We start from the raw sequence: 26,335 nt of genomic DNA on the forward strand, positions 1-26,335 counted from the left end.
TCTTCGGCTTTTACAAATGGCGTGTGTTGTTGTGGCGTCGAGTACTACGTCACATCCTGCTTAGTGTTCTATCCAATCAGCAACCAGGCTTTTTTTCAATGGAGAAACAAGGCCCTGCTCTTTGACGGGGACAAAAAAAGTCCAGACAAAAGTCCGCTCCGGACGGCTCGTATTCAATTTAGGGGCGTTTCGGGGAGTGAGACCCGACCCGACTTTTTGTTGTTCAGACCCACAATAAAACAGATTTTTAACTCAAATCAGAAGATAAATAAAATATAAAACTTGTGAGTGACACACTATAAAATATATCTACAACAAATATTAACCGTTGAATCAAATTGTATTGTTCATATTATTTTAATCATATTTTAACCTGTGTGTGTGTGTGTGTGTGTGTGTGTGTGTGTGTGTGTGTGTCTTACTCTGCGTTCTGCAGGCTGCGGGGCAGGTGTTCAACAGTTGGGTAGAGTCTCTCTGCTGCGGCGTCGTCTCCTTGGAGCCAGTTGATGATCACCACGGTAACAGAGGACCACCATTTGGAGTGGGGGTCACAGCCTGGAAGTCAAAGAAAAACAGTCAAAGGAGAGAAACTCAGACAAACAAACAAACAAACAAAAACATGAAAATATTAGAATCCCCCACTGCCTACTTTGATATTTAACATGCATCAGAGTGTACACACACACACACACACACACGTACATGTATACACACACGTACACACAAAAAGACACACACACAAAAACACAGACGTAGCCTACATATACACACATATACACACACACACACACACACATATATAAACACACACACACACACACACACACACGTACATATATATACACACACACACACACACACACACACATAAACACAAAAAGACACACACACACACACACGTACATATATATACACACACAAACACAAAAAGACACACAAACACACACACACACAAACACAAAAAGACACACACACAAACACAAAAAGACACACAAACACACACACACACGCACACACAAAAAGACAAACACACACAAACACAAAAAGACACACACACACACAAACACAAAAAGACACACACACACACACACACACACACACACACACAAAAAGACACACACACACACACACACACACACACACACACACACACACACACAGAGGCAGCTGCTGTCTGTATTTTGACCTCTGAATCAATCTGTTTCTCCCCTCTGGCTTTTGTCACAACACGCTGAGAGGAAGCAGCCATTTTGACGACTCCCTCATGAGGGTAAACTACTCCATTTAACATCAGACACACACACACACACACACACACACACACACACACACACACACACACACACACAGACAGTCTTATAACACTCTGAGCAACCTGAGGCTCTGCCAAGAAAAGTCTCCCATTAAAATCCCCTCACAGTCTCCTCCTCCCCTCCTCCTCCTCCTCCTCCTCCTCCTCCTCCTCCCTCCTCCTCTCAAGGTGATCACTGATTTGACAGCGCTGAAGACAGATGAAGCAATCTGGAGGACGCCTCCCTCTCAGATCTGTGATCAGTGAGGACAAGGGGAAGTGGTGGGAGGGTCGGAGCAACCCAGTGGAAATCACTCTACTCCATCTCAATGGTGGAGGAAAATTTACTTTATCTGCCGGCTTCTGATTTTGCGAGCACATTAAGGAAATCGAACGGTCGGGTTAGGGGACTGAGAGATGCAGCCAGAGAAAGAAAGAGAAGATAAGCAGTAATGAAGTAAAGGAGCGCAAATTTACACCTGAATGTGTTGATGTACTCAAGTAACAAAAGTTGTTTCAGTCAGAGACAGAGTGACTGGTTTTTTTAAAGCTGGGACTCAAAAACTGCTGCTACAGATGTTAAATTATCAGAGAGTGCCAAAAGTTAAACATAGTTTTGGATAAATGCCTTCACAGCAAGGTTATTATAGTTAACGAAAACTAATGAAATAATGAAAACTAGAATTGAAAAAACATTTTCGTTAACTGATATAAAGACAAGAGTTTTTAAAAGCATGATAACTAACTGAAACTGTATTGTTTGGTTACAAAACTAACTAAAATTATAGTGAAAATGTCCTTCGTTTTCGTCTTTGTCAACTTTTTTCATACGTAAACCTTTTTGGTTGATATGAAATCTGTTTCATCTATCTGGTTTTATGACTTAATAAACTTATTGGGGCTGAGATGGATCAGACAAAGGAAATAAAGGAAACATTTATTGTGACTTTTTTTTTTTTTTAAATCTGGCACCCAACAAATGCCACATTACAAAAAAACTAAAACTAATAAAAACTAAAACTAAGCCTTTTCCAAAAAATGAAAACTAATTCAAACCAGCAAACTCACTCTAAAAACTAACTGAATTTGAAAACAAAAAATCACAACGAAATTAAAACTAAATCTAATGAAAAATCCAGAACTATAATAACCTTGCTTCACAGTGGGAGCTTTTATCTTCTCAGACAGACAGACAGACAGACAGACAGACAGACAGACAGATGTGGCGTTGACCTACCAGTGACAGTAGCCATGTTGGAGCCGATAGCGAAGGACTGGGACGTTGCACCGGCCGCGTCCGAAGCACTGATCAACAGCTGGAGGTACTCCAGGGCATCAGCATACTCCCTGAGGACACACACACACACACACACACACACACACACACACACACACACTGGTTAATTAACCCCATCATAAACATACAATGATCATTTCAAATCTGTTATAATCAGTTTATTTTATTTGTAGTTCATTGGTTCATTGGTTATTGTAAAGTAGTAAATTAACACTGTGAGGTCTGGAAGATGATTTGAAGCCTTTCAAAATAAAAGCGAGTCTACCAGAAGCATGACATTTTTCGTTCCCTGTGTGAAGTGTGGAGACCACGAGGTGAGTAAAAGTCAAGTGACAGCAACTTTTCGTCATACGAAGAAACAGAAACTTAATCACTAGAACGTTACGTGGCACACTATATATTGCCCTGTAAATTTATATTAACTTGAAAAAATCAGGTTTTAGACTTTTTTTTAAAGTACACATAAACAAACAAGGGGAACGAAAAATACGTGCTTCCGGTAGACTCCCTTTTATTTTGAAAGGCTTTAAATCAACTTCCGGACTTCACAGTGCAGGTCTGCAGCCAGATTGTCTTTTTTGTTTGGTTTTTATCTTGATATTTTCTTGTGTTTTTTCACCTTATCCAGTTGAACTGGAAAGATATACTTCTTTTTAAACACATCATACCACATAAATATTTTCACGATGTATACATAAAATAAAAACCCAAGATATAAACACGGGGAACGAAAAATATGTGCTTCCAGTATGCTCGCTTTTATTATGAAAGGCTTCGAATCAACTTCTGGTCCTGACAGTGCAGGTCTGCAGCCAGACTCTCTTGGAAAATCTAATAAATAGTATTAACATGGTGGTGGGGGTGGTTTCAGATGTGTGTTTGGTTTCCTCACCCCTCTCCCTGACTCGGGCTTTTCTCCCCGCGAGGCTGAGCCACGCAGTACAGAGCTTTCTCCAGGAGGTGCTCCCTGAACGCCTGGGTCACCTGGGCCAGAGGATCCACTGGAGGAGCAACGACATGAAGAGCATTAACAGGAGAAATATGAGAAACTGCCTCAGTGTGCATGTACGAAACAGGAGTTTAGTCCTCATGTAACTTACTGAAAGAAGATTTAAGGCTAAAAATCAGCTATAATGGAAAATAACAGATCTCAGACCTCCTTAAATATCAAATTCAAGGACTTTTCAGGGACTCATGAGGCCCAATTTCCCTCAAATTCAAGTACCCAACAGGGCAGAGTTTGTGACACAGATTAAGGTTAATTACGGTTACAACAGAGAGTTTTAATAATGAGAAGGAGCAGGCTTTATTGAAGCCCACAGCCAACAATTAAAAGAGAGAGAGGCTTGAATGCATTGAGTTTTTAATTGTGCAGCGTTAAGTGACTTTCTCCAGGCAGATGGTGAGTAAAAGAATGCAGGAGGAAAGCCTATTTAATAGCGTTAAGTAAAAAAATGTAAAAAAATTATACGCTTACACCAAATATATTAACTCAGGCACTTTCAATGAAACATGTCTATTTTTAAAATCTTTCAAAGCCTTGATTAATGGTATGCATTATGATGCCATTTAGGCATAGTAGTAAAAAAAAATTTTTTGTCTTAAAATAGACTAAATACCGTAAACATAATCTAAAGAAATTTTATAAACATTTTTTGGGAAGTTTTTGGGGTTTGTTCCCCTTAGGAAATATTGTACCATAACAGTGCTCAAGTGAAAAAGAGAGGGTTTTTTCCAATTTAAAGATCATTTATTTAATAGAATTGTGGGAAAAAAAATCAGTAGCTTCAACAGGGAACAATACATAACATTTTTTAATTTAAAAACATTATAAAAGGAACTTTTTTAACCGGTTTCTTGTCTGGAGTAGCAATATTTTTTTCCAGATGGAAAAGTTCCAGGAAATTATGTTTTGAGTGATTTTTTGTGGCCCAAAATGGCAAAGCTGTTTCCTTTGGAAAAGTCTGCAAAATAGTGTTTCAATATGGCCTCCTGGAGGTCATGTGACAGATTAAAGCATTGCTATTGGTTCCCTATACTCTTCCCTCTTTTTCAAAGTATTGCATCACTCAAAAACATGCATTATAGAAATTTGACAGGTTAAAAATGGGACAACACCGTACCATAGAGCAGTAGTTCTCAACCTTTTTGAGTCGCAACCCCCAATTTAACATGCATGTTGTCCGCGACCCCCCATTGAACAGAATCTCACACGCACAGTTCAGATCACCCAAAAAAGAAACAAAATGACCAAAAAAAGACACAAAAGGACCAAAAAAAGACACAAAATGACCAAAAAAAGGAAACAAAATGACCAAAAAAGACACAAAATGACCAAAAAAAGACACAAAATGATCAAAAAAGACAAAATGACCAAAGACGACACACATTGACCACAATATGATCAAAAAAAGACACAAAAAAGACACAAAACGACCACAAAATGATCAAAAAAGACACAAAATGACCAAAGACGACACACATTGACCACAATATGATCAAAAAAAGACACGAAATGACCAAATAACACACAAAATGACAAAAAAACCAAACACAAAATGAGTATAAAAAGAAATTAAGTGACCAAAAAGACTAAAACACATTAACACATGAACATTTTAACACAGTGGAGACAGAGCTGACTTCCAAAATGATTTGGCGACCCCCAGAAATCATCTGGGGTCGGGACCCCAAGGTTGAGAATAGCTGCCATAGAGGGTTAACAAACTTTCTAGGATTTTTAGGAGGCGTGTGGGCTACATTGCGTCATCACTGACCTGTGTTGCCGGCCTGGCTGTAGATGCTTTCTTTAGGCGTGCTGCGGATGGCCCAGTCCCCGTCCACAAAGAAGCGGTGACCCAGTGGGTGACACAGCCACTGCATGGCTGGAGGCACGCTGCCACTGGACGACAGGCACGCCTGGCGGGCGCTGCTCAGGAACACACGCTGCCGGAATAATAAAGAACAGTTATTCACTCTGACATGAAGTGTTTCATTCTGTGTGTAATGGATCTATATAATGTGTTATTTCCACTTGTTGAATTGAATTACTGACATAAATAAACTTTTCTATGATATTCTAATGCATTGAGATGCACCTGTATATTATCTGACGATAAGTTGATGTATGGTTAATATCGTGACAGGTCTAATTTGCACAATATAACTGACTGGGAGAGATGGTTTTGCAAATGTGCAAATTAATACTTCTTCATGATGTCACGATATAAAATCGAAGCAACGTCGATTGGCTTAGACGACGATCTTGTTTTTGATTCATGGTGACAGTAAAAAATGAGATTTAACATATTTAATTAAAAAAAAGTAATTAAAAAAAAAAGATGTTATCCTCATTTTACCTTTTTACATATTATATTTGCTTGATTTAAAATTCTTTATTGAAGATGAACGTGATTAAAAAATATATATATCATTTTTAAAATCTGATATTATATATTGATTTTTTTTTGTTTCTTTTAGGCTCAAAAAGTTGATCCAGTATGTCAAAGTGAACAAATAACTATCAGGTCATAAAGGTAAAGTTATGCTGAAAAATACCAACCAACAGGCAGAATAAAAAAGTATTCAATAACCGACAAAATATCCCAAGATTCCAAAGGGTTAAGGGGACTTACAGAGGTAAAATGCAGGATCCTCGGCATGCTGGCTTTGACCCGTAGAGCTGCAGAGACGTAGACTTCAGCCAGGCTGGCTACAGGCAGACAGGAGCCAGCACACTCTGCCAGGTTCACCGCACTGAGAGCCATGTGCACCGCCGACAGGTGGCTGCCATTCAGCTTACCTGTTTGCACAGATTGGAGACAAAAAACAGGAAGAGAATAAGAGTATAAAAAGGTTATACAAGGTTTTATTGGCACTGAAGCGATATAATCAGGCTCTGGCAGTCTGGAATCGCCCTCTTTCTTTTGTTCTATATCTTTGCAATAAATTATTTTCATCATTCAGTATTCCAGGTTTTCCTCAATTAGTTTGTTTTTGATCATCATACATCCTAATTTTATGTTTTCCTTTATTCATTTTTTTAATAAAATCCTTTTTTGTGTCACAACTCTCCTAATGCACAACATGGGTGAAAAATGACCCATATCCATTTTTTTAGCTAAGTAAGTAGCTTGCTAAGCTAACCACTTAGCTAACTTCTTGGATAAGTACCTTGCTAAGCTAACTAGATAGCTAATTTCTTGGCTAAGTAGTTAGCTGAGCAATTCTTACAAAAGACCAATTTTAAAAAGTATGTTTAATATTGAAATGTTGGCCTCTGAAAAGTATGTCCATCTTAAAACAACTTTTTATGTCAAAATTATGACTTTTTATCTTCTAATTTATCTCGTAATTTGAATTTTCATCTGATAATTATGGACTTTTTTTCATCTCAAAATTATGACCTTCTATCTCATAATTTCAACTTGTACCATAATTATGACTTTTTATCTAATTTTTCAACTTTTTTTTATCTCAAAATTATGACCTTGTATCTTATAATTTGGACTTCTTTTTATCTCATAATTTCCACTTTTTATATCTCATAATTTCGACTTAAATCTCATAATTATGACTTTTATCTCAACCAAAAATATTCTTTTCTCTTCTTTTCTTCTTTAACATATAGCACTCCTTTAGCGATGACAGTTAGCTCTTAAAGTTATGTACTTACTTGATTCCTATGGTCTATGTCTAGTACCTTCAGGTTGAATGCACTTATTGTAAGTCGCTTTGGACAAAAGCGTCTGCTAAATGACATGTAATGTAATGTAATGATAGAGAGCATGTGTCCCCTTTATTAAGCTCCGCCTCCTGACTATACAGCGTTCACTCTCCCACACAGATTTCATTTAGAGAACAGGGTTTTTCCCACCGACCGACCTGTCATGTGGAGCTGGTGCAGGCGGTGGTAAACCAGCGCGGCGTCGCGGCTGCTCTTGCAGGCGTCCTCCTTCAGCGGGCGGTCGGATCGAAGCCCGCCGGCTCTGGCAGCCAGCCAGCGGCCCACCCAGACCCGCTGGAGGCAGAACCTGAGCAGGGACCAGAGCGCTGCACAGGCCAGGTCCAACTGGGAGATGGGTAAGGGACGACCCAGAGCCTTCAGACACGTCCACAGGTTCTGACTGGCCTGGGCAAAGTCTCCCTGGAGGAGGAGCAAAGAGATCAGTGAGGAGGAGGAGGAGGAGAGAGATCAGTGAGGAGGAGGAAGATAAAAGACGACTGAGGAAGAATAAGGGGACATAGATCTTCCTTTTGGAGTGTGATGTTGCTTTAGGGTTCCTACACCTTTTTAAAAAGTCAAATTCAAGCATTTTACAAACATTTTAAAGGTGAAAATATAAGCTGTGGTAATTTTGTGTCTTTTTCTAATAATTTTGTGTCTTTTTTAGTAATTTTGTGTCTTTTTTTTGGTCATTTTGTGTCTTTTTTAAGTAATTTTGTCTCTTTTTTTTGGTCATTTTGTGTCTTTTTTTAAGTCATTTTGTGTCTTTTTTTGGTAATTTGTCTTTTTTTTTTAATTTTGTGTCATTTTTTTGTAATTTTGTGTCTTTTTTTGGTCATTTTGTGTCTTTTTTTGGTCCTTTTGTGTCTTTTTTTAGTCATTTTGTGTCTCTTTTTGGTCCTTTTGTGTCTTTTTTTTTGTCATTTTGTGTCTTTTTCAGTCATTTTGTGTCTTTTTTTGGTCATTTTGTGTCTTTTTTCAGTCATTTTGTGTCTTTTTTCAGTCATTTTGTGTCTTTTTTTGGTCATTTTGTGTCTTTTTTCAGTCATTTTGTGTCTTTTTTCAGTCATTTTGTGTCTTTTTTTTGTAATTTGGTGTCTTTTTTGGTCATTTTGTGTTGTTTTTTTTAAATTTTGTGTCTTTTTTTTGTCATTTTGTGTCTCTTTTTTGTAATTTTGTGTCTTTTTTTGGTCCTTTTGTGTTTTTTTTTTTTTAATTTTGTGTCTTTTTTAGGTCATTTTGTGTCTTTTTTAAGTAATTTTGTGTCTTTTTTGGTCATTTTGATACTACCTCCAGCGGCCCCCAGGTAATTGTTTGAGACCCCTGGGTTAAAGTGTTTCAAAGGATTTCCAGCTCTTGAAGGAACCCTGTTGTTTTTAAAAATGTCTCCATGAAGATCATTAATTTGATAAGTTTGAGCAGAAGTTTAAACATAAGAGACGTACTCTAGCAAGGTCCAGGTCGGCCTGCTTGCGGTGCCTCCAGAACAGGACTGAGGATCCAGAGTGAGGTCTGGTTACAGGTTCTCCGTACACCAACAGTCGGATCAGAACTCCCGACACCAGAATCCCGTTCAGCAGCCAAACCAGGAGAGTGGGAAGCATCCAGTCCATCCAGCCCCACGACTCGGCTGCAGGAAAACACATATCATTCATCAGGAAACCAGAACCATGTACAGCTGCATCTCAATACATTAGAATATCATCGAAAAGTTTATTTATCTCAGTAATTCAATTAAAAAAGTGGAAATAACACATTATATAGATCTATTACACACAGAATGAAACATTTCACATCTTAATTTATTTGATTTCTTCTAATTATAAGTTTTATGGCTTACATTTAATGAAGACCTAAAATTCAGTGTCTCAAAAAAATAGTAATATTACAAAAGACCAATTTTAAAAAGTATGTTTAATATGGAAATGTCGTCCTCTGAAAAGTATGTCCATCTTAAAATGACTTTTTATGTAAAAATTATGACTTTTTATCTTCTAATTTCAACTTTTATCTCATAATTTTGACTTTTATCTCATAATTTGACTTTTTATCTGATAATGATGACGTTTTTTTATCTCAAAATTTCAACTTTTACCATAATTATGACTTTTTATCTAATTTTTCCAACTTTTTTTATCTCAAAATTATGACCTTGTATCTTATAATTTGGACTTTTTTTTAGCTCATAATTTCCACTTTTTATCTCATAATTTCAACTTTTCAACTTTTCAACAACAAAATTTTAATATTACAAAAGACCAATTTTAAAAAAGTATGTTTAATATGGAAATGTTGGCCTCTGGAAAGTATGTCCATCTAAAAAAAAAAAAAAAACTGGAAATTGACTTTTCCATGATATTCTAATTTATTGAGATGCACCTGTATATTGCAATTTAAAAAACATTTAATTTTAGAAAAATTGTCATCGTACAAAGAACACATTACCATAAAATGCATAAAACCTAGAGTTAAAACCTGTTTTTTTAGGCAATCAGAACAGTAGGACCATCTTAGTAGCACTACTTTTTCTGCAGCAGCAAGCTATAAACATTTAAAACAGCTCGTTTTTTCCCCTGAATGATTTTAGAGTTTTACCTGCGATATCCACGCCCAGGACGCTCCGTCCTGCGTGGTGTGTTGCCGTGGCGGCGGCGCTGCCAGCCGAGCTGCTGCCTGCAGAGCAGAGCAGGGCGGCCAGAGGGTTGAGGGAGAGGAAGAGGAAGGTGAAGGCGCACAACGCCATGCGGGAACGGTCCAACATGCCGCCGGCGCTGCCTCCTGCTGACGACCTGTCTGACACGCTCGGCTGGAGAGCAGAAGAGAGACGCTTCACGTTAGAGACTCTTTTATAACCTCTTGACTGGGAAAACGCTGCCACCAATACTCAATGATTTTAAGATTCTTTTACTGCTTTATAAATCTCTTATTCTAACTCTTAAAACAAGATAAATTATCTAACACTTCTAAATCGTAAGTTTTTTTTGTCTTGGTAAGAAACAAATAATCATCAGGTCACTCTGCTCGGGCCAGTTCATCGTTGCTTGCAGCTTTAATTTGATCTCTTTTGTAAATTTTTTGTCTTTTTTGGTCATTTTGTGAACAAAAGAAGATGTAAAAAGACACAAAATGACCGACAAAAAGACACAAAAAGACATAAAATGACCCAAAAAAAGGAAACAAACGACGTAAAATCACAAAAAAGACATAAAAAGACAAAAACAAACACCAAAAAGAGAAACAAAAGACGTAAAAATCACAAAAAGACATAAAAAAAGCCAAAAAAACAAAAACAAAAGAGAAACAAAAACCGTGAAAATCACAAAAAACACATAACAAGACAAAAAAAAACCCACCAAAAAGAGAAACAAAAGACGTAAAATCACAAAAAACACATAACAAGACAAAAAAACACACACAAAAAAAGACACAAAAAGTTTATTTTTTTATCTTGGTAAGAAACAAATAATCATCAGGTCACTCTGCTCGGGCCAGTTCATCGCTGCTTGCAGCTTTAATTTATCTTGTTTTAAGAGTTAATTTCTCATTTTAAGTGTTCAACATGCTTATTTCTAGATTTAATAATCTTAATTTAAGAAATCTTGTCAAGGAGCAAGATCATTTCCCTCAGATTTAGAGTTTTTATCTTGTTTTTAGACATCCTTTTTTGCAGTCTGACTGATTGATTGGTGACGTTTTTAACGACAAACCTTAGTGTCCTCGGCCATCGGGCTGTCGGGCTCCGAGTCGCTGCTGCAGTGGGAGAAGGAGGTGGGGGAGCCCACGTCTGAGGCCGGGGGGGTGGGCAGCTCGTTCTTCACGTCGGCAGGGCCGTCCACTTCCATGGCAACCAGGTCCTTCAGAGACTCTGCAGGAGGAGGAAAGGAGAGACGAGGACGAGGTCAATCACAGGTAGAAAAGTAAAGACTTCTCCAACATTCAATTTCACTTCAGTGTCATTTGAGGATAACAGCAGCCATCAATGGAGCTCATCACACAGGCCAGCTGAAGGAAATAAATGGATGAGGAGCAGAGAGAGGAAGAGTTTTAAGCACGTACTGTTTTTCTGCGCTGCCAGTTTAAAGGCCATGTTCTCCTGTTTGAGCTTCTGGTTGGCCTGCTGCAGGTAGCGGATGTAGTCGATGGCTTTCCTCAGCACGGCAGACTTGTTGAGCTGTTAGAAAGTAGAAACAGTTAGAATATTAATGGAACTGACAGCAGAAGCAGTTTTTAACTCTATGGGGTTTTGGGCTATTTCGTCCATTTTTTAATCCTTTTCATCCTGCCTGTATACACCACTTAAAAATGTATAAATGCCATGTTGGTATTTTTTTTTTCCAGCACAACCTCACCTATATGACCTGATAATAATTGATTTTTTATTCTGACTTACTGGATCAACATTTAGAACCAAAAAGAAACAAAGAAAAACCAACATAAATGTGATCTTGTGATCCTGTCATCAACTCTGTTTTTTATTCTAGTGGGACTCTAATTTATTATGATTCTAATTTATTTGTGTCCTGTGTGTTTAGTGTAACAATTTTGTTTTGGTTTTTTTCAGAATTTTGTGTCTTTGGTTGTGTCTTTATTAGTTATTTTCTGTCTTTTTTTGGGTCATTTTGTGTCTTCTGTGTTTTTTTTGGTCATTTTGTCTTCTCCTTTTGTGTCTTTTTTTAGTCATTTTGTGTCTTTTTTCATCCTTCAGTCCAACTCATGTTGCTCCTCTATCCTCTTCTTATGCTGCATCTCTTCCATATAAATAAATAGATGATAAATAGATGTTATAACACTAAGATGCATGAGATGCATGAGCAGAAAAATCTCTAAAAATGGTTACAGTAAAAGCCAAATTAAAAAAGATAAGTCTTATGTTTGCTCTTTACATCTTCTCTTTTATTTATTAATTTTGCTACTATTTATTAGTTATATATATATATATATATATATATATATATATATATATATATATTTTATCATGCACTACTTTTTAATTAATTATTTATTGTTTTCATCTTTTTTATCTAGTTTTTTTTTACTTTTTATTGATATTTGTTTTTGTTTTTTATTTTATTTTTTTAACTTACCTTACTTTATATATTTTATCTAATTAATTTCTAACCTGGAGGGTTCTTCCATTCATGTCTTCCTGCCCTGTCACCTCTTTGTCATATTGTATGTATGTTTATGTATATGTTTGGACGGGTTGATGGTCATTTCGTTCTCCTAGTACTTGTTTCTCTGTTCGATGACAATAAAGTTGAATCTCATCATCTCATCTTTCAGAGCTGCAGATTACAGTGAAGTTGGATATAAGTGTTCCTACCTTCGCTTCAGTTCCAGCCACCAGATCTTTGAGCTCGATGATTTTGTCGTTAATGGAGGAGCGGTAGCGCTTCTCGATGGCGTTGTGAGCCGTGCGCTTCTCTCCCTTGTGTGGCACGCCCACCGGCTTCCCGCTGATGGCGATGCGGTTGATGGGCATCTTGTCAGCGTCCATCATGACGGGCACCGTGGTCAGGATGGTGCCCCCGCCCATAAAGGCCTGAGGAGGTGAATAAAGTAAGTAAGAATAGAGTAAAGATAAGAGAGACAGTGGAGCAAATTCATGTGATCACAGCATGATGTCACAAGGGTATCGACAAGAATCTAGTATGCATCCTGATATGGCGATATATATTTTGAAGTAAAAACAATACAGGTGAATCTCAATACATTAGTATATCATAGAAAAGTTTGGTCGCTGGTTCAAATCCCAGGACTCACGGGTCAAGAACTATTTGTCGAAAAATTGCAACAAATTACCACATTATGGGATGTCCAAAATGACTCCCTCGAAAGAAAAACTTGTGCTATAATAGGTCTATTTTCGTCAAAAATGGTCAAATTTTAATATGCCTAAAAAATGCTTAAAATGGGTGAATTCTCGTCTGTTGAAACATATCAGAGCATCATATGACCAGAAATATTTATATCCATATGAGAAAAGAATAACAAACATTACAAAATAACTAAATATGACAAACCCTAGTAAAGGCAGCATTTATATATAAAGAAAGAAAGAATTAAACTATATCGCTATATGCAATATGGTCTAATTCCATATCACATTTAAAAATATATAGATATATTTTTTATATAGATATATCGCCCAGCCCTACGATAGTGTCTGGATATTTTCCTGGCTCCTACCTGCAGCGAGGTGCTCTGTACTGGGGTGGTGGTGGCCAGTGATGTGGGCGAGGCCATCGTCGTGACGATGCAGGGGTCATGCTTCAGAGTGGTCAGCAGCAGAGACTCCGCCTTAATGAACTGAGGCTGCAGCAACACCTGAGAGGAAACACACACGTACAGTGAAGATATACAGTTCTGCTTTTGGTTCCATAAAAGAAAAACAAGAAGTAAAATGTAGGGATGCACGATATTATCGGCACATTATAGGCTGATATCCGCTGATGTAATAAACCGATTAAATAATGTGGTGCTACTTACTTGATTAAATGCACAAACTCGGTGCATATGTCTGTCATATGTTCGGAATTTTTTATTGTTTGCATATCACCTCTAGTAAGTATGTAAGTAAGTAAAGTTTATCTATATAGCACTTTTCACAGATAAAATCACAAAGTGCTTTACAGAAGATATAAAGAAAGGTATAAGATAGGGGAACATAAGACAATTAAAACACAGTTAAAACACAATTTAAACACAATGAAACATACATTTTTTAAAATAAAATAACATGTACAATGCATGGTGGTCATTCAAATGCCTGTCTAAAAAGATATCTGGTCTTAAGGTGATTTAAGGTGATGACATCTCTGTTGCACCTTAAGCACATGTTTACTTATTATGTCAATTGTGAAATTGGCCAAATTTGCCCTGATTGTCGGTATTGTTATTGATTATCTCAGGGAGAGCATCATCCAAGTTTTAAGTAGGATGTATCTTCTAGTATTTTTATTTGAAAGCAATTGTTAAGTATGCAGTTTTAAGCATCAAGTGTTTTCTTATTTCTTATATTCTTTATATTAAATAGCAAATGTGATAAGAATATGCTCCACAATACTGTATGCTAATTCCACTATAGAAGAGAGATAAAGATCTCTGCAATTAGTTGTGTGGGGAAAAAATATTGGTATCGGTAATCGGCTAAATGAGTTGCAAAAAAAATAGGCATTTCAGATATCAGCAGAAAATCCAATATGGTGCATCCCTACTACAATGGATTTATTTTGTAGTCTGTTCAGGCTCAGTCAGGTGCCCGTCTAACACACTTACAGGGACTTGCTGTATGTGGGGCGCGATGGTCTGGACCGGCGGGCTGGACGACGTGGCCAGCAGAGGAGACGTGGTGGTCAGGCCCTGGAGCTGAGCCTGGATGGTCACCGGCTGGACAGCTGGAGGAGACGACGACAAGATGGTGGCGGGTTGGCTCACGCTGCTGGGACTGACTGCTGGAAAAACAGGTTGTTTCCAGCTTTAATTCAAGCACGTATAACTGTTGGAAATATTCACTACAACCCAGTTTATCCCCTGCTTTTTACAGACTTGGAACAGCTTTTTAAAAGTAAAATTCAAGCAATTTTCAAGCACGGAAATAATTCAGACTCTGGAAGCGTGTGTGTGTGTGTGTGTGTGTGTGTGTGTGTGTGTGTGTGTATGGCTGACCTCAGATTTAGTATGTGGCTTCCTCGATTTTTAAAGATTTTTCAATATATTTTTCAATATATTTTTCAATATATTTTTCAATATATTTTTCAATATATTTTTCAAAATATCATCATTATTTATTGCACTGTTTCCGATTGGACGCCTTTTAGTTGAGCTGACTCATCTCATCTGTAAGTCTATTTAGCCTACCTATCTTAATGAGTTTTAAAGTGGCTACAAGGTTCCATTTTCTTTTTTTTTTTAAAGATATTTTTTTGGCCATTTTTCAAGGCTTTATTGATAGTGAGACAGATAGAAAGGGGGTGACAGAGGGGAGGACATGCAGCAAAGGGAGCTCAGGCCGGACTCGAACCCGGCTCCGCCGCAGCGAGGACTGTAGCCTCTGCACATGGGGCGCCTGTGTAACCCACTACGCTACAGACCACCCCAAGGTTCCATTTTCTAATAATATTCTAATAGTTTCCAGTGAATATCAATGTTCAATGTGTATGTGCTGGATGGTGTGGTACCTTATGAAAAGTGTTTTATGGAGTTGCAGATGTTGTTGTAACGCGATTAGCATGCTAAGCGGAGATTTAGCTTTATTCACTTCTTATGTTGCATTACTATGTAATTCAGGGATGACATTCATGTTGCTTAGCGTAATGCCCATCATCATTTGATATCAGATACTTACATGCAATATAGTATATCAGCTAACTGGGTTCATGTTAATGTACTTTTAGTGCAGCATACTGCGTAATGTGCTAACTCACGATTAGCATGCTAAAACTACACCAGTATTTGTACAAAGAGAAAACTCTCTGACCTTTGACCCTGTGTGTGTGGGTCTGTAGGCCAATAGGTGATAGCAACATTCAGTGTGTCAGCTTATGTTTCTTATCAGCTACAACTGGGCGCGGCAATACAATCACCTGTCACTACCAGGGTCGGGGAGTTTTAAAGGAGTAATAAACATTATCTAATACAATTCAGAAGCAGCAATCAGGTGTCAATGTCAACCTGGACATGGCTGCTGCTGATATGTGTTGTATCTCATTGACTCTCACGCCGCCAAGCAAAGTCTATAACAGTAGGAGTTGGAGAGGAGTTCAGCTGAGGTTGAGTCCCCTTGTATCTGAGTCAGAGATTTCTTTAAGTTTGTGGGTGGAGTATTTGCGGTTCTATTTTAATATCAATAAGCAAACAAAATAAGATTAATAAAGGCATGGCAAAGAGATAATGGGTGGGTCATGGGTGTTTGTAATGCCATTATTAACACTTATATAAGCTTATAAACACACAATAATGTTAATAAGCATCTTGTAAGGACTTACAAGGGCCTTATTATTAGGGGTGTGCATTGGCACTGCCCTCACAATTCGATTCGATTGCGATTCACCAGGTAACGATTCGATTCAATTCGATTCTAAGATGCATTGCGATGCATCACAATTATACTGCACACAACAAGGGACATTTTTCGCCAGTCATGAGGCAATACAAGCAGTCAGATAGGCCTAATAACAATAGATTTTATTGGCTGCTATGTGTGTATCATCACTCTCCTGTATCTTTGACATAAATGTCATTAAATACCTTTCAGATTAATACCTTAACATTCTCATTCACCAAGAAACATTAATGCACAATATATTAAATATATTAGAAAGGACCTTTTTGGAAAATGACAAATTAACCTGTTTTGAAAAGACGCCAATGCATATATTTTGAAAAAGATGGCAAAATGAATCTCCTGCCTGAGTTCATCTAAGAGTAAGGGAAGAGAAATGCCTCCTCCTGCCATAAGAAAGGAACCTGCTGAGGTGAAATTTAGATCAGCTAAATGTGGAGTCCTTGTCCCTGAGGTAGGGAAGACGTTAGCGCTATCCCACCTAGCTAGCTATCGCTAGTTTTCATGACGCAAAAATGTAACGTTAAGGAGTCGACTTTAAATAGGCTAATACAATGGTAATTACCTATCAATAGTACTTTCTATAAAAACGTAAATGTTAAGTTCTGTCAAATACTACCACATACTTCAGTCACAACATATCAAAACAGCTTGTCCCGCTAGCTTACCTGCATCAACACATGGCTCATTTGAATATTCAAATGAGCCATGTGTTGATGCGCACATAATCGACTATGGCACTTTGCGCATCGATGCTGAATCGTGCATGCCCCGCATTGCGATGCATCGCTGAATCGATTATTGTTGACACCACTACTTACTTGTTAATTAATGGTTATTACAAGGACCTTAATATAAAGCGTTACCGACCATTGTTATTATCATATCTGTGTAGAGCTGCAACAATTATCCAATTAATCAAACAGTAATCGTTTATTAAATTAATCGTCAACTATTTTGATCATCGAATAATTGGATTGAGCGGTCAGTATTCATAAGCACATTCACCGTCTAATCTTTGGGAAACACTGCAACAGTTTTAATATAAACATCTCATGTCCTATTGGATTTATATTTTATTTTAATAGACTTTTACCATTGCCCATTAATTAAACAAAAACAGATTAAATGAATGAACCACACAAAATCAAATTAAACTGTTCCTGGCAGTGATTATTCCCATGCTGACACTGCTGCAGACAGACAAGAGACCATCACAAATTGTTGAAATGACAATAAACAGGGTTCACGCACTTTTTCAGTGGTCAAATTAAAGCACTTTTCAAGGTCCATTTTCAAGCTTTTCCAGGACCTTTCAACAGTTGTAAATGTCATGTTTTAGATGAGTACTTTGATACTAAAAGGGGTAATTTCACTTCACCATACCACCAGCAATGGTATTACACTTTTAACAACTAAAAGTAGTTTGCTAATCTCATAAAACATACTGGTATGGGAATCTAGGGGCTAGGAGCAAAAGGAAGCTCACAAAAATCATCAACCAGCAGCTGGTGGAAGTAAACACGACCCAAACTAGGAGGAAAGACCACAAATACTTCAGGACCCCTCACATCCACTAGGAATTAGAAAAAACTCTCTTCAGTGAGAAGATACAGGGTAGAGCAACAAGAAACATCTCAGAAACAAGAAGATGCAGGCAGAGTGGTCTTCATTTCAGATTATAGGCTATAGGCTGTTCAGTTTATATATATTTTTTCCATTGAAAATGCGGTTTCGTTACATTTGGTTGGTTTTTTTTGTTTGTTTGTTTGTTTTCTGTTTGTTTGTTTTCTGTGTTTTGTTTCTCTTTAAGTTATATTACCCAATCCATATCTATCTGGACACATTGGTGCTAATTGTTGTACTCATGTCTACCCCATGTCTTTGTAATTACCATTCAGCAATACTGAAAATCCTTCAATAACAGATTTTGATTTAAAAAGAAAATGCGGCTATCTATAGTCAGATTGCAAGAGAAATACCAAAAAATTCTCAAGCATTTACAAGCACTTAATCCAAAATCCAGCACTTTTTAAACCTTGAAATTCAACATTAAAATTCAAGGATTTCAAGCACCCGTACGAACCCTGAATAAAAGGTTTTGACCACTAGGGGGGTTTTTTATGAGCACATGAAGCCTCGAGAAATTAACCTTTTTTTGAACCAATTGGATGAAAAGCTTCAAGGCTTCATGAAGCTTCATCTAGCCATCACTACCCTGTACCCCTGTAGGCACTAGCATAAACCCTCAACCCCTATTAATCAGAGAGTGCTTACTTGTGTAGCTGGTCTGGGTGGTGTAGTTGGTCCGGACCTGTTGGGGCTGGAGCTGAGGCTGAGGCTGAGGCTGGGGTTGGGGTTGGGGTTGGGATGGAGTCTGGGGCTGGGGCTGCTGAGACTGGGGCTGAGGCGGGGTCTGGGGTTGTGGCGAGGTGAAGAGGGCCTGGGGCATGGCGCTGAACGCCGTGCTCTGTGCCGGAGACCCGTGAGGTGAAGCAGCCTGGGCGGGGCCCGGCGGGCTGAGGAGGGGCTGGGGCTGCTCCACCTGGGGCTGGACCAGGCCCGGAGCCTGCTGGGGGGACGCCGGCTGCTGCCTCGGGGCGGAGCTGGGCACCTGGGCCAGGGGGGGACTGCTGGAAGGTGGGGGGCTGGAAGGCCTTGTCCGGGGTGGAGGAGCTCCGGGTGATGGGAGGGCCCAGCAGGGCGTCCAGGTGGGGGCTGCTGCTCAGGATGGAGGAGGGAGGGGCGGGTGTGGTGGTGGGGGCTGGAGGGGCGGGTGGGGTGATGGTCGGGGTCAGACCAGGGAGCTCCTGGGCTGGAGGAGGTCCCGTATGAGTGTATGGGGGGTTGTCAAACAGGCCAAACTCCATGTCCTGGTTGGTGATGAGCTGGAGCATGTCTGAGAGGAGAGAAAACAGAGTATCATCACTGCTGCTGACCACATAAATACAAACAAACTAGTTTTTCAGAATAACTTATAACAGTTGAAATATGCAGTTTTAAACTGCAACAGGTTTCAAATTCATAAGCACTGAAAACTGATCCCAAATTTTAAACATTGGGGTAAAACACTTCAAATAATATCCTTCATATCCTTGAAAAAGACACATTTAAATAATGTAATTAAGTATATAAGATATAATTACTGTGGGAAAAAATAACTAACTAATTGAAGAAGCTCAACAGGACTATATTAGCAAAAAACCCTTAAACCCTTAAAAATGCTAACAGTGTAGGGCTGGGCGATATATATCGATATATTTTTAAATGTGATATGGAATTATACCATACACATTGCTGATGAGCTGTAGCATGTATGGAGAGGGAGGAAACTCATTTTTCAGAATAACTTACAAACAGTTTTGAATTGGAACAGGTTTCAAATTCATAAGACCTGGTTTGCCGTATTGAGCACTGAAAACTGCTCCTAAATTCTAAACATTGGGGTAAAAAAACGCTTCAAATAAAATCCTTCATATCCTTGAAAAAGACACATTTAAATAATGTAATTAAGTATATAAAATAAAATTTTTGTGGGAAAAAATAACTAACTAACTAACTGAAGAAGCTCAACAGGACTATATTAGCAAAAAACCCTTAAACCCTTAAAAATGCTAACAGTGTAGGGCTGGGCGATATATCGATATAAAAGCTATATCCCTATATTTTTAAATGTGATATGGAATTAGACCATATATATTGCTGATGAGCTGTAGCATGTATGGAGAGGGAGGAAACTCATTTTCCAGAATAACTTACAAACAGTTGAAATTTGCAGTTTTGAATTGCAACAGGTTTCAAATTCATAAAGACCTGGTTTGCCTTATTGAGCACTGAAAACTGCACCCAAATATCCTTGAAAAAGATATGAACCAAAAGTCATATAAGATAAAAATATCCCGATATTTTTATCCCAAAATGAGAGCAAATGTTCAGTCAAAGCCAAATATGACATGTCACAAGTAGTTTTATTGAAACCGTTTGTCTAAGTGAACTTTAATACTGTATAACAACAGGAGAACCTTTAAAAAAAAAAAATCAAAAGGTTCATAAAGTGCACATTTAAATAAATAAAAAATCTTAAACAAAAATACCCTAAGAAATAAAATGGGCCAATCTTTTTCTGAAATGAATACATTTATATAAGAAAAGAATAACAAATATTACAAAATAACTAACTATGACAAACCCAAGTAAAGGCAGCATTTATATAGAAAGATTTTTTTTTTTAAACTATATTGATATATGCGATATGGCCAAATTCAATATCAAATTTAAAAATATATCGATATATCTTTTATATCGATATATATCGCCCAGCCGTAGCACTAACATGAGCTAGGGCTGGTGAGAACCATTTTATGCACTGAAGCTTCATTCATAATCTCATTTTATGTTCCTGAATTGTTATTGATGTCGTTTTGTTCGACGTTCTGCTCCACATGTTTTTTTCTGACACTTTCATCACTGTTAAACAGTCGACGAGTGATTGTTGAGGTTCTCCCCAAGGACTACCAATAACCACTTTTATGTGATAATCTTAAACCTGTTATGAAAATAAATCCTTTCCAATATCTCCTAATAGCAGCTTTAATTGCTTAAATACATTTTAGCAGTGTTCAAATGACAGATTCACATTTTAATGTCAAATTAAACGCCATATGCTCTCGCTCCATTGGCCTCTTTAACATCTTTTAGTTGAGCTTGTTTCAATTTTGTTTGATTCTTTATTGTTTACAGGCTTTTATTTTTTCTAGTTTGGTCCTTTTTGTTTTATCATTTAAAAGTTGTAGGTAGGTTTTCATTATGAAATTAACTGGTGAGTTTCTAGTAATCTTCAGGTCATCATTTAAAATAATTATTACAATAACACCCTTTTTAGGAATCTAAGAAAGCCATTTGTATTTAAAAATCATTTAAACTTTCTGCAAATCAATCCCCCTAAATTCTACTTCAAGTGATAAGAATTGCATGTTGTCATCTAAAAGAATCATTGTGACAAAACTCTTATTATGAATCTGAGAAAGCGAGGCATTTATATATAAAAATTACTTCATATGCATCTCAATAAACTAGAATATGATGGAAAAGTCCATTTCCAATAGTTCAAGTCAAACAGCCCCGACCAATATTATTATATTATTCCATACTAAATTACTACTTACTACTACTTTCTAAAATTGGTCTTTTGTAATATTAACATTTTTGAGACACTAAATTTTAGGTCTTCGTTAAATGTAAGCCATAATCATTATAATTAGAAGAAATGGAATAAAATAAGACATGCAATGTTTCATTCTGTGTGTAATGGATCTATATAATGTGTTATTTCCTACTTTTTTTTAAATTGAATTACTGACATAAATACACTTTTCTATGATATTCTAATTCATTTTCATTAGGATGGATATAGATAAATAAATATAGAGAACTGTATGGATGAATACAGATAGATAAATAAATATAGAGAACTGTATGGAGGATGAATATAGATAAATAAATATAGAGAACTGTATGGATGGATATAGATAAATAAATATAGAGAACTGTATGGATGGATATAGATAAATAAATATAGAGAACTGTATGGATGGATATAGATAAATAAATATAGAGAACTGTATGGATGGATATAGATAAATAAATATAGAGAACTGTATTGATGAATATAGATAAATAAATATAGAGAACTGTATGGATGGATATAGATAAATAAATATAGAGAACTGTATGGATGGATATAGATAAATAAATATAGAGAACTATGTGGATGAATATAGATAAATAAAGAGGAATGTATGGCATTGTGTTGTGTACAGTGGATAAATGACCAAATAAGAAGAAAACTTAAATTAGCAGTTAAATAAAATATCGCACAGTTATTACACATGAAAAATAAGATGATGAGTGCCCAGTTTATTATTATTATACAGTGAGTGACTCTCTCCTTCTACGAGCTGCAGCTATAAATAAAGACAGCTTCCAAGAACCAAAACATCCAGACCACATGAAAATAAACGAGCCTTTCTAAGATCCAGCCTGGTGTGAAATCATCAACATTGTAATCTGGATAATTCAGCTATTTATGTGCGAAGAACAGAACAGGAAGCCTGGATTTGTAGTCCAGTGTTTTGTATGAGGTGATCGCTCTTAGCCAATCAGAGCGCGTCTCAGAGACTCGCTATGCCGACGAGTCCAAGACAGGAAGACTGTCTGTGGCTCAGCGAGGTTACCACCGAGCAGGTTACCCTCGGTCAAACCCAGGAGATGACGAGCAGCCTGCAGGATGTGCTTTAACACTTTACACAAGGACTATTTTACTTTCATCATTTAAAAAAACATCAATTTTACAGTGAAATCTATGTGAAAATACGAATATTACACCACTAATACGTCTAATTATTATGTTTTATTTACCGCAGCATCAAACGAGCGATGAGAATACAACCAGAATACATAATAATCACTTTAATTTATCCACCAGTCAGTATTTATAGCAAGATATGCACATGCAAATGAGATTTTAATCTAAAATAAACGTTATTGCAAACGTAAACAAGCACGTGTTTGCAGCAGGCATAAGACATAACATGTGACAACAGAGTACACCTTTACTGTAATATATATTATTATTTTTTGATAGAAATAATGTAATTTAGTTTATAAAATATAATTACTGTGGGCAAAAAGGAATATATTGTCAAAAAAAAAACCATTGGCCCTGTTCTTCAAATGTAGCTCAACGAAATGTGACAGCAGAGCACATCTTTATTGTAATATATATATTTTTTTTTTGATAGAAATAATGTAATTTAGGCTATAAAATATAATTACTGTGGAAAAAAATGACTAAAATCAGAAGCTCAACAGGACTATATTGCCAAAAAACCCTTAGCTTTTTCTTCAAATGTAGGTCAAGGAAATGTGGCAACAGAGCACATATTTATTGTAATATATATTATTATTTTTTTGATAGAAATAATGTAATTTAGTTTATAAAATATAATTACTGTGGGCAAAAAGGAATATATTTTCAAAAAACCCTTGGCCCTGTTCTGCAAATGTAGCTCAACGAAATGTGACAGCAGAGCACATCTTTATTGTAATATATATTATTATTTTTTTGATAGAAATAATGTAATTTAGGCTATAAAATATAATTACTGTGGAAAAAAATAACTAAAATAAGGGGCTCAACAAGACTATATTGCCAAACAACCCTTAGCTTTTTCTTCAAATGTAGGTCAAGGAAATGTGGCAACAGAGCACATATTTATTGTAATATATATATATTTTTTGATAGAAATAATGTAATTTAGGCTATAAAATATAATTACTGTGGAAAAAAATGACTAAAATGAGAAGCTCAACAGGACTATATTGCCAAAAAACCCTTTTTCTTCAAATGTAGGTCAAGGAAATTATATTGTATTATATATTATTATATTTTTGATAGAAATGCACACATAAGGTTAGTGAAAGTCGGTCAACTGAGGCAGTGTGAACCCACCAGGAGGAGGAATGAACGGCAGTAACCCCGGTGTGTGCAGGCTGGGGGCGGGGTGCACTCACGACCACGTTAGCCTCACATATTAGCATAGCTAACCCGCTCTGATACCCGTTATAAGAGTTTAATAAAGCACAAAACAACCAGCTGATAACAAGGTATCACCTCAGATAATCTCCAGAGAAAGGTAAAACACTCAGGAGGAAAGAGAAACCAAACATATGGCGTGTAGGAGTGTTCTAAGCAGTGTTGTTGCTGCAAACGCAAGAAACATTTTAGCATTTTCTTACCATCTATGTCGCTTAATAGCGCCGTGTCTATGTCGCTGGGGTCATTTAGCGACAGGGTTGGATCCAGGTTGTCCAAAGAAGGGTCGTCAAAAGACAGACTGTTCATCTTTATGCTGGTGTCTGGCTCTTTCCCACGGTAGACTGGAAGAATCACTCACAAAAGGAGACACAAAGAAGAAAAAAAAACAGGACACTTCCCACGTGCCTACATCTGCCAAAGCGTCAGTCTACCTGAAGCACGCGCACAGTGAGCTGCAACTTTTTAGTTTTATTGATGTGTCAATAACTAGCAGCTCTCTCCTTCCCCCATGATCCGTCCGGGGAAACTTGTCAAACCAAAGCCAAACACTGAGGCTCATTCAGGACTAACATGCTGGCGGTGGCTGCAGAAAGAACCCGCCCAGCCGGTGGTGATTGACAGGCGCGTCAGCCAATCACAGCCTCTGTACTGGAGTTCCCACGTCCCCTGTTTCTCCTGGTTGTTGTGACTGTTTGACAGAAGAGAAGTAACAGCATGTGGAGCATATGTTATCATTTTATGTAGACACTTTAGAGTTTATGTCAAATGAGAAATGTGGACACTTTTAAAGCTTATTTTCAGAAATTATAATTATGTTATTATTTTATTTGACAGCATGTGGAGCATATGCTGTCATTTTATAGAGAGACTTTATGTCAAATAAGAAATGTGAACGCACTCTATTACACTTTAAAAGCGTATTTTTAGAAATTATAATTATATTATTATTTTATTTTTTATATATATAATCATATCATTATTATTATATACATATACTGTTGCTGTCAATACTATTATTACTATAAATTGTGGTATACTACTATTATATAATACTGGCCTTATTATTATTATTATTATTATTATTATACATTATTACCATCATATCATCAGTATAATTACCATCATCTTGCCACTGTACCTTACCTACCAACTTATCTTCTTTTTAACTTCTTAAGTGTCCTTGTTCTATTCAGTGTTTTTTTCTATTGTTGTTTTTATTTATTCTACCTCAGTATTTTATTCTTTTGTATTTTATTGGACTTAAATACCGGACTTCTGTGACAACCAAATATCTATCTATCTATCTATCTATCTATCTATCTATCTATCTATCTATCTACTAAACAAACTGTTATAATGGCTCTATAATACCGAAAATAATTTCATTTTAATAAGAATTAAAAATGAAAAACAAACAAAAAAGACCCTGCTACATCAGTGTTCCTTCCTTTAGTAGGGAAATGAGTTATACAGTGATATGTAATAAGTAAAACCGTGCCAATAATCCAGAACAATGTCATTATTGTATTTTGAAGGAAACAAGCATGGATGTGTTTATTATTGTGGGCTTGCCCCCAACAGCCAATCACAGCGAAGTGGGCGTGTTCTGCTGAAATACAAGTTTGTTTGACTGGAAGCAGCGGCCCCTCCCCTCCTGTAGAACCAGCGGAATGGACCAATGGGAAGCCCGGGAGCCGAGTGGGGTGATCTGACGTCACATCTCTGGGTCTAGTGATTACATCATGTGTTTCTATCTTCAGCAGTAGGGAAATAACCTGTGAGGGATGGATACATACAGGTAGCCTAAAAAAAATAAAAAATGAGGCAAAGTGTAATTTTTGGCTAAAGAAATGTTTAATAAACACCAAACCAATTTCCCCCAGTCTAGTTATTCATCTAATTTAGTTCTGTAAAGTAAGTAAGGCTTCTTCCAGTCAACAACACACTTATTAATACTGTAAACAATCAGCAAAGGCAAAAAATTTTTTCATTTAAGATAAATAAAAACTATAATGTGAGCACGGTGTCACATAGACACAAAGGGGGGACCCAATCTATGGGGCACCCCCACAAAAGCGTGCTGGGGATATAGGTCAGTGACCTGGAGTAGCACTGCAAGGTTGTTGTCAGTTTGAGGGAGTGGAGTAGTATTTTAACAGCCTGTCAGCAGGCCGGGTGTAGTGGAATTACTAGTTTCTTTGAGTTATTTTTATTATCAGACATCAGAATACACTGCCTAGGAACAGCGGAGGAGAACTTTTTATTTTTATTTTTATTTTTTTAAATTAATTTAAACAAAGCACAACATAAATCACCAATGAACAAACACAGAAAAAATAAATAAATAAATAAAATAAAAT

The 26,335-nt window shown here is 37.0% G+C and overlaps 1 protein-coding gene across 1 annotated transcript in view; it reads right to left on the minus strand.

Annotated features, from left to right (window-relative positions):
* The window catches only part of srebf1 (sterol regulatory element binding transcription factor 1), a 35,399-nt gene extending 10,755 nt beyond the window's left edge, over positions 1-24,644 (minus strand). The window contains 16 exon segments of the mRNA XM_059347501.1: positions 423-555; positions 2,529-2,638; positions 3,481-3,589; positions 5,366-5,534; positions 6,224-6,390; positions 7,473-7,734; positions 8,760-8,944; positions 9,910-10,120; positions 11,022-11,179; positions 11,371-11,485; positions 12,638-12,856; positions 13,504-13,641; positions 14,593-14,765; positions 18,656-19,004; positions 19,006-19,277; positions 24,176-24,644. Coding sequence (XP_059203484.1) covers positions 423-555; positions 2,529-2,638; positions 3,481-3,589; positions 5,366-5,534; positions 6,224-6,390; positions 7,473-7,734; positions 8,760-8,944; positions 9,910-10,120; positions 11,022-11,179; positions 11,371-11,485; positions 12,638-12,856; positions 13,504-13,641; positions 14,593-14,765; positions 18,656-19,004; positions 19,006-19,277; positions 24,176-24,281 — 2,876 coding nt within the window. The 5' untranslated portion in view covers positions 24,282-24,644.
* Positions 24,645-26,335: the final 1,691 nt, after the last annotated feature.

This window comes from Centropristis striata, chromosome 13 (assembly GCF_030273125.1).
Source record: "Centropristis striata isolate RG_2023a ecotype Rhode Island chromosome 13, C.striata_1.0, whole genome shotgun sequence".
Classification (NCBI taxonomy): Eukaryota; Metazoa; Chordata; class Actinopteri; order Perciformes; family Serranidae; genus Centropristis; species Centropristis striata.